Genomic DNA, 14,815 nt, shown 5'->3' on the forward strand with positions numbered 1-14,815 from the left:
GAAAGTTCCAGCTTAATTAAACCCTTCGTGACTGTCCTGGGTGAACGGAACCCAGGGTGGCTTTTTGCAAGACGCCGCCCACCGATGCTGCCAACACAGAGAAATGGCACAACGACAGAGCTGCGGAGGAAACAGCCCTTTGGGAGACGCGGAGTGCCTAGACACAGCTTTTCTAGGATCTATGGCCGGAAGTGGAACCGATCTTTGTTTTCTTTCAACTTCAACCCATGTTCTTTTTGATTGTGGTTTTTCCAATTGGCTCCCAGTTTCATCCTGGATCCCTACTCCTGCCCCTTCCTGTAACTAACGAGTGTGCTAAACCCTTATATATGCATGGATTTTGTATAATATGGAGCATTGGTGTCTCCATAAATGACCCAAAGTTTTATTGAGTTTTTCTTTTCCACTCTACCCTGTAAATGATGCTCTTATGAATGTGTAGTTTGTTGCCTTTTTTTTTTTTTTTTTAAGATTTTCTTTCTAAGGGGCACCTGGGTGGTTCAGTCGGTTAAGCGTCCAACTTTGGCACAGGTCATGATCTCGTGGTTCTTGAGTTCGGATCCTGTGTCAGGCTCTGTGCTGACAGCTCAGAGCCTGGAGCCTGTTTCAGATTCTGTTTCTTTCTGCCCCTCCCCTGCTCTCTCTCGCTCACATGCTCCCTCTCTCTCTCTCTCAAAAATAAACGTTAAAAAACAAAAACAAAGTTATCTTTTTAAGCAATCTCTATACCCAACGCAGGGCTTGAACTCACAACCCAGAGACCGAGAGTCACATGCTCTGCCGACTGAGCCAGCCAGGCTCCCCTAGTCGGTTACTTCTAACAGCTGTATAATCTGCCACTGGGTGTATCTACCACATTCTACCCATCTTCTCCCCCAGTGCCGGACTCCTAGCCTGCCTCCAGTTCCCACCACCACAGTTAGGGAAAGGGGGGGGGAGAATGCACGGAACAGTTTGCTTTGCAGTATCACGAACTCCCTTTGACCATAACCACTTCTCAGTCTTCTCCTGTCCTTCTTACCTTCTTTGGGCAGAGGACAATCCCCACGAGGACTCAGTCACAGATCATGAGAACATGCAAGGTCTCACTTTCTGTAGAACAGCCTCTCATTTGATTACGCCCACCACTTTTGGAGAGGCACAGATTTGCTTATTAGATTCTCTCTCTTTTTTAAGCACAGTGGTTAATTCCCAAGTCTGGTTTTGCCTGAAGGCTGTGAAAGTAGAAGTGGGAGGGGGACCCCAAACTAAAAGGAAAATGCCATTAATGCATGTTGGTGTTGAAGGAACCACATGCTGCAAAAAGGCAAAGGGCAGAGAAAGGAGAAGTTGACGAAAATCAAGTAACTGTCACATTAAAAAAAATTTTTTTTTTTTTTTTTTTTTTTAAATCAAGTAACCGTGAAACATGGAGATGCCTCCAACGGGAGGCACTGCTTCCCCAGAGGCTAAACAACACGTTTTGAAAGGTTTTGTCATTGAGGCCTGGAAGGCAAAAAATGAAAAGGGAATCTATTTGGGTGACCAGAAAGCCAAAATGAGTGCCAAGGGCCAGGCTACAGATAGTCACAGAAGTCTTCTGCACAAGTGAAGCTAGAGAAAGATTCTCGACAAACAGAGAAAAAGAAAGTCCGTAACTTGTGGAATCAATTTTTATTTCTGAATTATACAGAGAGGCTATATATATATATATATATATTTTTTTTATATGGTGTTGTTACATCTTTATATTATTGATCCACGCTATTTAGGGAGAAATCATTTAGTTATTTACCAAAACAAAGTCTAATAGATACTTTATTCTGAGCAATCCAATACATGGTAGAAAAACTTTCAAATATATAAAAGATTAATTTGTGCACATCTAAATGTTTCTAAGGGAGCAAACTACTGAGGCATTGTGATTAGATGAGTTGCAAACGTAGTACCAAAACCAAATGCTTAAAATGAGATTTTAACAACACAAAAGCTTAGAGTAGTGACTTCCTCACACATGTCGGAGTGTATCTTAGAAGGTAACCCCATAAAACATTGTATGGCTTCAATGGGAACCTCAGAATTTTCTTCCACAACCAGCTATTGATTGCCATGAAACAAACTTTCTCACTCCTTGACAGAAACTTCAGTGCAGATTTATGTTCTCTTTCTTAATCAAGGAACTAAGCAAAGAGTAGTGCCACTTGGGGAGAACAATACTTTTGCCCTGGGACCCTTTGGTTCCCTAAACTACAAAGTGACAGGAAAAGTGTAAAACAGTTCCCAGAAGTCAGAACCAAAGCAAGAACGCTTAGAATGCAAGGGCTAGATAGCTACTGATGTGAATGTTTACATCTGTCTACCTATCTGCTTAGGGATGATGGTTTTTTTTTTTCAGGATTCTTCTAGAATTCTATTTACTTGGATTGAATTTACATAGTGGCTTTTCTCTAGCACGTGCAATTAAATGGTCTTAAGATAATAAAATAGCAGATGCCTATCAGAATGGCTGTGCAGCCCATAGATCAGCCCAAACAAAATCAGTGACTGCGGACGATGGTCATAATCTCCAGGGAGGAAGATGACGCCTCAGACAGAACACCACCTGAGTAGTTTTCCATGAACGGGCCAGACAAGCTCAAGGGAAACGTGACTGGTGAAATTCTTGCTGTGTGTGGTTGGCTCTATCCTCAGGCTGGCACCACTAAACACAACACTGATTTCTTCATTCCTTCCTGTGGCTGGGGCGGGGGGGTACCACGTAATTCGTCTTCCAAAACGGGACCATGGCTGAGCAAAAGGGAGCATTGTTATTAACTGTGCCAGAGCCACAGTGGTCAATGGGTGAACCAACCGAATATTAGGTCACCGGTCTTATGTCAACACTAAGCTCTGGGAGAGGCATAATTTGGGCTTCCAAAAGTGGAGCTGGCCTCAGAGACAGGGCATGTTCTAGGGTTTTTCTATTGGACAGGACAGAGATTAGGAGGGAGGTGACCCAAGAGAACACAGTTGGACAAGACGCTCAGCTGAGAGGGACAGAGGGGGGAACTCAGTGAACTATGGCTCATGGAGGAAAGAGAGCTGACCCGTGTGTATGAGAACATGTCTGGAAGGTGGGTGGGAGACGTCACGAAGCGAAGGAGGTCGGCAAAATTCGGTCACCTGTACAAAGATGTCTACCTCCAAGTGTTTCAAAGCTCATGAGATCCAGGGCCCAGGGCACCCCAGACAGCTCTCCTGGATGCGGTTGTCACCCTAAGTCTATGGTGGAACCCCGCTCTCCACCCCATTCTTAGTGTTGACGGGTGATACCAGAGAATAACAATGGTTCCCAGAGTAAGGGCAGGACCTTGGCAACACCTGTAAATAGCCCAAAGCCTTCTCAGCGGGCTTCACTTTGAGTCACGTAAACATACCGTGAGCCATGCTTTTGTGGCCGGGGCTCCCCGTCTTTTTTCAGCAGGCCATTTATTTTACGGACTCCGGAGGCCAACATTTTCTTTTTAAAGAATAAATTAGTTTGCAGGCTTATTTACACCTTCTGCCGAAGAAACTCATATCCAAATCCAAATGCGGGGGAGGGGGGTGGTGAAGAATAGGTGTGCAGGGGCAGGCACGGCCCAGTCAACTTGTTCCACAAACACAGTAAATATTTTAGGCTTTGTAGGCCACGTGGTCTGTGAACAACTGTTCAACTCTGCTGCTGTAGTGCAAAAGCAGCCACAGAGAGTCTGTAAACAAATTTGTGTGGCCATGTTTCAGTAAGACATTTATGGGTACTGAAATGTGCATGATTTTTCAGGTGTCACAAAATATTTAAAACAACAACAGCTTTTTTTTTTTCCAGCCCAAATGGGAAAGCCATCCTTCACAGGAAGGCCACGTGAAAACAGGCGGCATGCTAAGTCTGGCCACAGCTTTGCCAACCCTCCCGCTGGAGGCCCACGGATTCGAGGCCACGTGTGGCCTTTGAAAGGGCATGCGAAGACTCCACAGAGAAATTTTGCAAATGATAGTACACGGTCATATTCAATTTAAATGAAATGCGATTAAAGGGAGGTGACTGAAGTGACCAGATTAAAGTGACTTAAAGCAGACTACTTTTTGAGAGAGACATTTAGATAGCTGAGCGTGGCCGGGTAATGAATTTCCAACATTCATTGGAGGAATAACGATTTTTAAAGAGACCACGCACAGACAACATGATACCCAATTTGAGAACCAAAAATAAAACTGAGGTGAATGAGAAAGTCTGGCTTCCCTTTGAGACCTAAGAGAGGATTCACGTGGACAAGAACCAAGCGGGCACATGGCCGATGACAGCTTTCCACCGGGGTCTGCTTTCCAACTGTGCCCAGCAAGCTTAGGGTTTGAAAAGCAGAGCAACAGGAAGGTAACTTGCCTAGGGAGGGTCGAGCCCCCTGTGTTTTAAACCTGAAATGGTCACCAAGGAGAAATCCCGCTAATCTATGGCCAACAAATCCACTCGCGATGAACAGCGGACCGAGGGTATCTCACTGGTCAACACCAGTCTAAGAGAGGAGATATCACGGCACCAAGGGGTAACCAAATATGGAGACGGAAGGTCCTATTTTCTTGCTAAGGTTCAACCGAAATCTTCGAGGCACATAATTGGCAAAATAGGAAAACGACACGCAATTTCATAAAACACGTGAAGAGTAAACAAGATCCCTTACTGTGTTTCCCCTTAGAAATTTAGAATGGCACCAGGTAGTGCAAAGTGGAAAAAAAAAGTACCATCCACCCTGTCTCTTCCAGGTGGGTATGTTTCAGCAGAATCAGGAAGCAGAACATCCTTTTCTTCCAGCCGGGCGGGACTAGGGCTTTCCTTTCAGCTTCAGGTCAATACTTAGAAAAAAAGGAAGAACACAATGAGAAACACTAGAAATTGAATAGGAAGCATTCGGTGATCGCTGGGAGTGGCGTGCGCTTTGCTTTTTTTTTTTTTTTTTCCTCCAAGGACTTACTGAAAAGAGCTCATGCAAGTTTCTTATGCTAGAAAAAAACCCAGTAAAAGCCAACCCTCCCTCATGGCCAAGGCTTTCTCTAAAATGTGGAATTTTTATTTATTTTTACGAAACTGTTTCTGGAAGCATTTTACGCCTCTCAAAATGACCTAGGGAGGCAAAAGACGGGTGTGAGGGCTCTTTGCTGAAGTAGATTAAGGAACCCTGTTGTATTTTGGGAAGGAGGGGGCTACCTGTTTCTAGTCAATGACCTTCCCTTGTGGGGCGAATACATGATCTGCCTGAAATCAGTAATCTGATAAATGCCACATACAAGGCAACAATGAAATAGAAAAACTACCCCCCTCTCCCAAAGGAACCCACAAGAGTTGCGAGAGTCCAAGAATTTGCATGACAGGGGTCAGTCCACCTGAACGCGATGGATTCTTATAACCTAAGACAAGGTTGTTCTTAAGGTCTAGTGGGTTCCCAAAACTACCTAGAAAATAATTCCCAAACCTCCCCGCTCCACTGGTTTCTCTCTTCTGCCTCTTAGTGAACCTAGCACAACTTTCTGACACCCATCTGACCAGAGAGTTCCGGTCTGTTTGTTCAAAAGAAGAATTTCAGCCAGGAACAAATGAAAACACTGTTTGAAAAAGGCCATTTGGGAGGCATCTGTGGATTTCAATGAGACCTGCCCTCCCGGCCCCACCCTCCGCACACTGCACGGGGACTGTGGTTTGCTTGTGGGATGTGCAGCAGCTGGGGGTGGGTGGGGGATCCTTCGAGCAGCTTTGCAAATAAAGCCATTGGTAACCCGTGTGCCTGCCCATCGAGTTTACAGGAGTAAAGAAAGCTTTCCTTTCACATTCCCTCAATTCTGCCACTTATTAGCTTGGGGCTTTGGGCCAGTCACCTGCCTTGCCTAACTTTCCATTGCTGTATCTGTGAAATAGAGCAATCCTGTCTCTCTCTCGAGGCTTGTTAAGGATTAAGTCTCAAGTGTTTTCAGTTGTGAGTACCTCAGGATCTTTTTTAAATGAACCCTGATAAAAATCTGAAAAAACGAACAAACAAAACCCCTTACACCAGGATGCCCGTTCTGAAGCACCTCATTTTTCATACTTTTTTAAAGATTTATTTTTATTAATTTTTTTTAATATTTCGAGAGACAGAGGGTGACCCAGGGAGGGGCAGAGACAGACAGAGGGAGACACAGAATCCAAGTAGGTTCCAGGCTCTGAGCTGTCAGCACAGAGCCCGACGCGAGGCTCGAACCCACGAACCGTGAGCTCATGACCTGAGCCAAAGTCGGACGCTTAACTGAGCCACCCAGGCACCCCGAAAGATTTTATTTTTAAGTAATCTCTACACCCAACGTGGGGCTTGAACTCACGACCCCGAGATCAAGAGTTGCACTCTTCACCAACTGAACCAGCCAGGCGCCCCCATACTGACTTTTTGGTAAACTTTCTAAGGCTTCATTTTTCCCTTCAGCTTTTGGTAAACAAAAAGCTGAAACATGGAAACCTATTTATGTGGTTTATTGAAGAAGAGATAGTCAAAAGTGGATGATTCTTAAATAAATACAGGAAACCCCATTGAAGTTTAATTTTTGAGACAACAGTTATCTTGTGGGGACAGTAAAGTGACCAACATTGCTACTAATTAAAGTCTCCCCTAGTAAGTACCACCTCCCTTGGATCAGATACACTATTTATTTATGTAAAAATATTTTAAAAGCATATGCAAGTCTTAGGACATGAAGGAACAAATAAAGTCCAAACTTGGAAGTGAAGGAGACAAGCATCTGGGGATACTTTTGAAAACAGTATGCTTTTTCGGGGAAAAAAGAAAACAAACAAACAACTTACTTTTAATCAGAACTGAAATACAAAAGGATTATTCCTGATCTTTGGGCAGATGGGCTTGGTTTTTCTCTAACCAGCTTTCCGGCGAGAAACCTTCTGATAATTTTACCCTAGGCCATTTCGGTTTCTCACATATGTTACATGAGTTTCCTTACAAAGTATCTGAGAATATTGTTTAGTGATGAATAAACTCTTGTGTTTTATATAGGAAGAGGGGGACGGGGGGGGGCATAACTTTCCTTTCTTTCTCTAAGGAAAAGGAGAGGGGCACATTTCATTTCATTCTTGGCTTGACTGAGCTCCTTGAAAACACCCTTTGCTCCTTCTTCAGGTTCTCCATTCGATACTAGCTACAGAAGGTGTAAAATGCTTCCAGGCAGGAGCCAGAAAAAAGGCAAATAAAGCCCCTTATTCTGATACTAACGAAAGCCAGAAAGCCAGGGCTAGAAGTCAGCCTAAGAACTCCTTGGCCACTCTGGGCCCTCGGCTTGGATCTCATCCTTTGCGCTGAGATCACGTGCCCAGGAAAGGCCGGGCTGAAGAAGACAGAAGCGTGGTGGAGAAGAGTATGTTCTAAGGGAAGGAACGTGAACCTTGGTAGCAGCCTCCTCCCCCACGCCCAGCCCTGGAATGAACGCAAACAAGGGGCAGTGCCCTCTTGTTTGCCCTCTCCCCAACCCAATCAGCCCCTCCGTACAAACAAGGAGCCCAACAGGACAGGCAAAGGAGTGGGTAAGCCCGCAGATGTGGCAGCCATAGGCCAGTGAGTGACAGTCACGCCCCGCTGCTCGTTCACTGCAGGCCCGGGACTCTGCTGTAGGGGGCGCTGTTTTGCAGAGGGAAAATTTGCGCAAAGAATGGAAGTGGCTTCAGGGACTCCTCTTTGCCCTGCAGAATGTTTGCTCGCCAATGTGCTTGAAGCAACTGTCTTCATCTCAAAGAGGCGGGGCACGCGTCACCTCCTGAAAAATAGCTGTGTGAATTCAAAGGTCTCCCTACAACGTTTGTTCTTTCCTGCTTAGCGGGGACCTTCTCTCTGGGGTTTTTGTCCACCAACTTTAAACTACAAGGTCAACGTGGCGGCTACACAGCTGTGGCATTATGATTTTCCATCCTGGCTTTGGACCTTGAGGGAAAGGAGGTCCAAAGAGAACAAAACGTGACAATAGCTGAGACATGCAAATCCGATCTCTGCCCCTCCTGGGTTCCTGGGAAGGGCAGTGTTAAATTCGCCACAGCTCAGATCAGATGAGGAGCCCTTAACAGGATCGCTGGGTTCCCTCTGAGAGCACGTTGGCGGCCACACTTCATTCCCTGAAACGGACTTGGCCAATAGTCAACTACGTTCTCTGAAGCACCTAAGTGTGTCCTTTTCTGGTCTAACCAAAGTTAGATCAGGGGCTGCACACCCATTCCAGAATTATGACCATTTCTGATTTCAGAGCCACTGGGTCTGCATGCAGAATCAAAGCCCAGCCCTGGGACATTTTTACCGCTATAAAATATTGGACCGGTCAGACAATCTTTCTCTGCCACTCTTTCCTACTTGCAACATGTACCTCGTGGGATTATTCTGAGGATAAAACTCAGATAATGTGCACGAGGCTTTTCCCATAGAACCTGGCACATGGTGAGCCCTCACTAGGTGTGTGATTTCTATTTGTCACAGGATGAGGTCAGATGGACTAGATCATTCCTAAAGTCCCATCCAGACTCGGTTGCCTCTTGGAATTTTCAAAACAAGGACACTTTTCTGCCCCATCCACTAAGATACGAAGTTCAAATGGAAGTCCCAACTTTCACTAATGAAAATAGATGAAGTAACTTAGAAAGCAGAGTTGCCCAAACGCTCTTAACATCTGGCTCTAATATTCATTTTTCTGCTCGTTTTTGGATTGGAAAACAGAATGCCAAATAGACTTCAGCTGTCCTTAAGGAATGTAATAGTGACCATGAAAGAGTGCGAAGCCGGCACACTTCTCTTTAAGTTTCTGATTTGAGAAACAGAGAACGTGAAAGCTGAACATCTAAACAGAGTTTACCCAGTCCTTGATGCATTTTTTTTTTTCTTTCAGAGCCCAGCCATACAATACTACAAGTAACCACATAGCTGTTATTGATGGTGAGTTCTTACTCCTTCTCCATAGAAGACATTTCTGGATCATTGTAAAGGCAGCTAGTTCTGAGTGCAAGGAAAAAAAAAAAAAAAAAAAAAAAAAAAAGGAAGCAAGTAAACATTTTCTCCACTGTTACCACTTTGTAGGCACAACACTCTCGGGTATTTTAAACTGTGTGATGTGGGTCTCACTGCCAATGGCGAAGAAACCTACACCTGATTCTTTTACCACCGGTTTTGAAACTTACTAATTGCCCATGATTGAGAAACATAAAAGGGAGATGGAAAATTCCAAACAACTCCAGGGGTCTCTTCTGTTCTTATTTCCTGACTTTTCAATCTATCTTATTCGGAGATCATGATATTGCAAATTTTTACTTGTAACCCAAATAATATACTTTATACACAATGGACAGTCCCTCTCAAGCAGCCCCATGTTTGTGTGCACATGAACACAGTTAACTTTCAGTTTGTACAAGAGTGAGGATTTTCCGAGACACTAAGGCAAAAAAAATTGCCAATGTCAGCTTTCTTTGTTACAGAAAAATACTGGGACACTTACACAATACAGCTGAGCTGCGTTCTGGTATTATAAGTGAATCCTAAGATTAACCTGCACTGAATGTGTCCAGAAAGAAAAAAAACGTAGCCATAGGAGATAACGAAATAATAGTTTTGTTACAATGTATGAATGTGTTCATGCTTTTGGTGTAATATTAGCCGCTTTTCATATTCCATATTGGCAGAATTCCTGTTAGCAAATTTCAAATGTACTTTATATTAATTTTGATCAATTTCAACTTGTACTTCCTCTCCTCTTATATTTTATTATCGGCGAAGACTATTTAAAGAGATTCTACAATCTTTTTCAACTTTTTGTTTTTTGAGAGACAGAGAGAGCCAGGGCCTGAGCGGGGGAGGGACAGAGAGAGAGGGAAACACAGAATCCGAAGCAGGCTCCAGGCTCTGTCAGCACAGAGTCCAACGTGGGGCTTGAACCCACGAAACCGTGAGATCATGACCTGAGCTTAACCGACTTTAGCCACCCAGGCGCCCCATAGAGATTCTACAATCTTTTTAAATGGGAGTTCCTTTTGTAAATGTGAATAATTTCACAAGCTAATGTATCTGCTCGAACACGAGAGGTTCAGTTCCCAACGGCAGGCATTTTGTTGGGATGGTAGAAAGCGATCTCCCTGGGAAGGGCAGAGGGCTTCTTCCCTCCACTGATCTCACTGGTGGTCAGGTATTTTCACAGAGGATTTTGGCAACTTGAGTGAACAAGGGCCGTCAGGCAGGGGTTGACAGTATGCCAGAAAGACCTAGCAAAGCTGGAGCGGAGTCAAGAAAAGGCGTTCTTCCGAATCTAGCTTTTCTGTTTTTTTTTTTTAACTTTGAGCGATCCTTCCCGCAAAAACAGCAATTTGCAATCCATTTAATATTGTCCCTCCAAAGGCAGCGGACGGATTCTTTACAATAAGAATGGCTCTCTCTATACAATTAGTCCTTTGAAAATATTTTCTGTCCTGTATAGATGCCAAGTTTTAAGGAAAACAGAAGACAGGCTGAAGAAAGTCAACGAAGAGGCCGTGTGGGGGGGGGGGGCGGGGGGAGAAGGTGAACATTTGAAAAGAAAGCAAAGCAACAGATAGGTTCTGTTCCATGACAAGGTATACGTTTGCTTTGGTTAGAACCAGCCTGAAGCTTTCTAATAAAGGTCACGTGGAAAGTCAGCGTGTGTCTGTTAATAGAAAGAACCTGGGTTATCTGGCTTCTAGAACTAAACCACAGATCTGCAGTGACCAAGTTTTCTGGGCCCCAAATCCTCATATACCGTCTGTCCAAGGATTTGGGAGTCACTCCAGAGGCTGAAAGATAGTTAAGGAGATGTAGTTAGTGGGCTAAAATGGTAGCAGTCAGAGGCATTTCAATCCTCTGTGGGGCCGACAGTGAAATTCTTATTACTTTTTCAAATGTGCCAATATCTTTCAATTCCTCACACGTGTAATGTCACCATCAAAAGAAGGAGGGTCAGTTGGAGGGGAATTCAGACAGGCAGATTACCCGCGGAATCCAAAGCAAGAGCATAGACTCCTAAGACAAATCTAGTTATTTCTACTCAGGTATTTATTTTAAAGTGGCGATTCTCAGAGCCCGGTCCTGAGCCAGGCAACATCGGCATTACTGGAACGTGTTAGAATTCCGGATTCTCAGGCCTGCTGAATCAAACTCTGGGGTGAGTCCCAGGATACCGTGTTTGAACCAGTGCACCTGGTGATTCTGATGCCCAGAAAAGCCTGAGAATCACTGCTCTACAGGGATGAACTTAATCTTAGGCACATTTGTCAATTTATGCAGCAGAAATGTCCTGAGCATCTATTCTGTATTAGATACACTGGGTGCTTCCTTTAGCAAGGAGATCAAGACATCTCAGGACCACCTGAGGCTAGTTAGATACCGAGGGAGACAGTCTGTGGGCGTAGGGAAGAGAAGGAATGATCAGAGAGAGAAAAAAAAAAAAGGAGAAAGCCACACAATAAACCCCAAATGATAACTGTTTCATTATGGTAGCTTAAACAGGAAGGGTAGAAATATGGATGGGGGTGGAGTGGGAAATTCTATGGAAAAAGGCAAGGTTTTAATGGAGATAATGCAAGAATACGGCAATATGACTCTATAATGGGTTTGGCTGGAAAGTTACCGATTTCCCTCCCCTCAATCTTTTGTCTTGAAAACACCTCTTTAATTTCATAAGGATATTATCATTCAAAAAAAAAAAAAAAGAATCTGAAACAGAAATTCATTGCTCTTTCTGTCTCCGGGGAATCTCATGACACAATGTAAGCTGAATACAGATAAAAGCTAACAGGGCACTTCACGCCAACATCTGGTTCCTCGGTTCCTAACCTCTTCCTTTCCCAACTTTGGGTTTGTAACAGTTGAGTGAGAGACTGAAAAGATTCCATTAGAAAATGTAAAGACTTTTGAGTACTGTTAGTCTACATGGGTGTCCATTATCTTGAAAGAAAACCAACGCAGCATAGGAATCTTATAACACTAAACTATGCTGACATTTCTAAGGCAAAAATCTTTCCTCAAATTTTAATTAATCTTTTTTTTTTTTTTAAAGTAAGTTCTGTGCCCAATGTGGGGCTTGAACTCATGACCCTGAAATGAGGAGTTGCATGCTTTTCCGACTGAGACAGCCGGGTGCCCCTCATCCTCGAATTTTTACCCCAAAGATCCACACTGTGGGCAAATAATTCTACATAGCACCTGCAATAAAAATGTGCTGTAGGAAAAAAAAAAAAATAGCTCAATGGATTGTTCTCATGAGGAATTGGCATTTACATCTATACAGGAAAAAAAAAAAAACCCAAAACGTATTTATTCAGAATTTGTAGCTGTTTGGACATTGCCCAGGTTTCTGCTTTTGCACTATCTGTTAAGATGAGAACTGGTTATAAATATTAATGGCGTAGGCAATATTTGACATGGAAAAGCTTTAATCTAGTAAACATTCCAAATAGTACTTGTCTGCATTTGACATGAAGTGTCAGAAAAATTTTTTTGAACTTGGAAATAAAAGGAAATTACTGGGATGTTCTTTGAAAGCAATGCTGAGTTGACTTTCTGTTGATGAGCTATTTTACAACTCTTTGGGGGACAGAGATGCTAGTAATTTCAATTCAGTGGAAAAGATAATCCTAATTGACAGTTTATTGCCCTGTTGGATGTTGATCCATTTTGCATCTAAACCAATAATCTTATCCTAACATTCCTTTATAGATCACCTACAGAAATCTAGCGTTGCAAGCGTCCTTTGAACTGGTTTTTACACTTTACTGGGTCTGTCATTAAATTAGTTGAGTAAAATCATTGGCATGTATCATTTCATATTTGTATTCAAGTTAAGATTTTGCCTTTTCAAAAGGTATACTTTAACAATAGTGAGTAATGATCCTTTTTCTATTCATCCAAATAGCTCTGAAGCTATTTAGTTGAGCAGTATTTCCAAGTCACTAAATAAGGGGCTTAAAAAACTTGGAAAGTCACAAAATTGGTTCCATAGTCCAAATTTCGACTTGTCATTGTTTCTCTCTATTAGGATGAATTAATGAGCTTTTGTGGCCTCAAACTATCTAACAACGATCTGGATATATTATATGTGATGGTGCCTGTGATGTGTTCCTTTGCTGTGGTGCCTAAAATTACATGTACATTAAAAAAACAAACAAAAAAACCCCACCACCACCACCACCAAAAAAAAAAAAAAAACAACCAGTAACAAATGCGTTCCTTAAGGTAACCAAGATCACAGGGGGAAATAGATTGTAGTACAACTACCAGACATTGCATCTAATGTGGGACAAAGGGGACCCTTTAAAGTGCAGCATTATCATCAGGATGCAAAAAGAAAACGCCAGGCATGCGGCTTCTCCCGATTCATTCCTGAAACGCAAGCCAACATCACGCCAGCTGCTGAACGAAAACCAAGTCTTACTTAGCTGCTTCTGATGCTTCCCTCAGTTCTTCGTCCAGTCTGCATGAGCAAAAATTATCGGTGTGGAAAAGAAACAGAAAAGAAGCAAGCACAGCGTGAGTCACTCAGCAAAGCAGAGCCAAACATAAGTGGAGCACATGTGCCTTTAAAAACCATCCTTTGGAGCACTGAGACACGCTCCTTCGATTAGATATGGTGCCATTTCCTCCCATTCGGTGTTTCTGCATGTTTACTTTGCAAATTCCTTCATAAAGGTAGGTAGATACACAAGTTGCAAGGAGAGCAGAAACATGCTGGCGGAGTAAAGCTGAAAACGTCCACACCGGTCTGTTGCGTATAGTTAGAGACAGCTTGCAGCCTGGGCCAGCTCAAGGGTGAATCTGGTTTAGTGGGTTTCAGTTGCAAATCAGGCTGACCTCAACAGCTTTACACACAAGACAAAGACCAGGAATGGTATGCAACAAGGGACGGATAGCATGTTGAGGTCACCCACGAGTCTAAGACACAGGTGCACACACACAGCGGGTCCAGCGTGAATTGTAGATCAGGAGATTTTACCTCACACTTCTCTTATAAGATCTCTCTTCATCGTACCTTACGGGATAAAAATGAATGCAATGAGCAAGATGAGCCAACAGACGGAGAAAATGACAGGTACATGTTTTAAAGAACAGACAGAACGTGAGAGAAAAAGCCTACCCCCCTAAAAGAATCAAATTGCCTTTTTTGGAGAAAAACGTATTTTCATGGGATATAATCGAGGAGGTAGAATTCATAATTAGCTTCAGCCAGTCCTCATTATTTGCAGGTTCTTTGCATTGTTTGCAAATTTGCCTGCTGCTTGCATTTTGTTTCTGACCCCCCACATCAATAGCTGTGGCGCCTTTATGGTGACTCACTACTTTTATTAGTGGCAAAAAATTTGAGCCACCTGATGTGCACATTCCCAGTCGAGGCCCAACAAAACAAGGCTCTGCCTTCTCGTTTTAGCTCAGTCTCAGGCTGCCAACAGGTGCTGTCTATTTAGTGCCAGGTTTTCCCTGTTCTTGTGCTTTTAATTGGTAATTTCGCCATTTAAAATGCCCCCAAGCAGAGTGTTTAGGCGCTGTCTGGCATTCCTAAGCACAAGAAGGCTGTGATGTGCCTTCTGGAGAGTATCTGTGCATTAGAGAAGCTTTGTTTGGGCAGGGGCTATGGTGCTGTTGGCCGTGAATTCAATGTTAGTGAGTCAACAATATATCTCAAATCAGCCATTTTTACACAGAAACACACAAGGTTCTATGTTAATTGGTTAATGGAAATTAACCAGGTGTTTGCAGGAACTTAGCCCTGTATTCCTCCTAGGGACAACGGTTCGCCGTTCAGGGTTCTAGGA

At 43.3% G+C, this 14,815-nt stretch overlaps 1 protein-coding gene across 4 annotated transcripts in view; it reads right to left on the bottom strand.

Moving 5' to 3' along the window:
- Positions 1–1,715: 1,715 nt before the first annotated feature.
- PRUNE2 (prune homolog 2 with BCH domain) overlaps positions 1,716–14,815 on the bottom strand; it is a 278,459-nt gene continuing 265,359 nt past the window's right edge. For 3 of the 4 annotated variants that reach the window (XM_042963395.1, XM_042963394.1, XM_042963392.1), the window contains one exon: positions 12,425–14,034. In XM_042963395.1, the coding sequence (XP_042819329.1) occupies positions 13,995–14,034 (40 nt within the window). In that variant the 3' untranslated portion in view covers positions 12,425–13,994. Of the gene's footprint in view, positions 4,849–12,424; positions 14,035–14,815 lie in introns of those variants that run through there. The other variant, XM_015535442.2, reaches the window with a different exon arrangement.

The sequence above is a fragment of the Panthera tigris genome, chromosome D4 (genome assembly GCF_018350195.1).
Source record: "Panthera tigris isolate Pti1 chromosome D4, P.tigris_Pti1_mat1.1, whole genome shotgun sequence".
NCBI classification, from domain to species: Eukaryota; Metazoa; Chordata; class Mammalia; order Carnivora; family Felidae; genus Panthera; species Panthera tigris.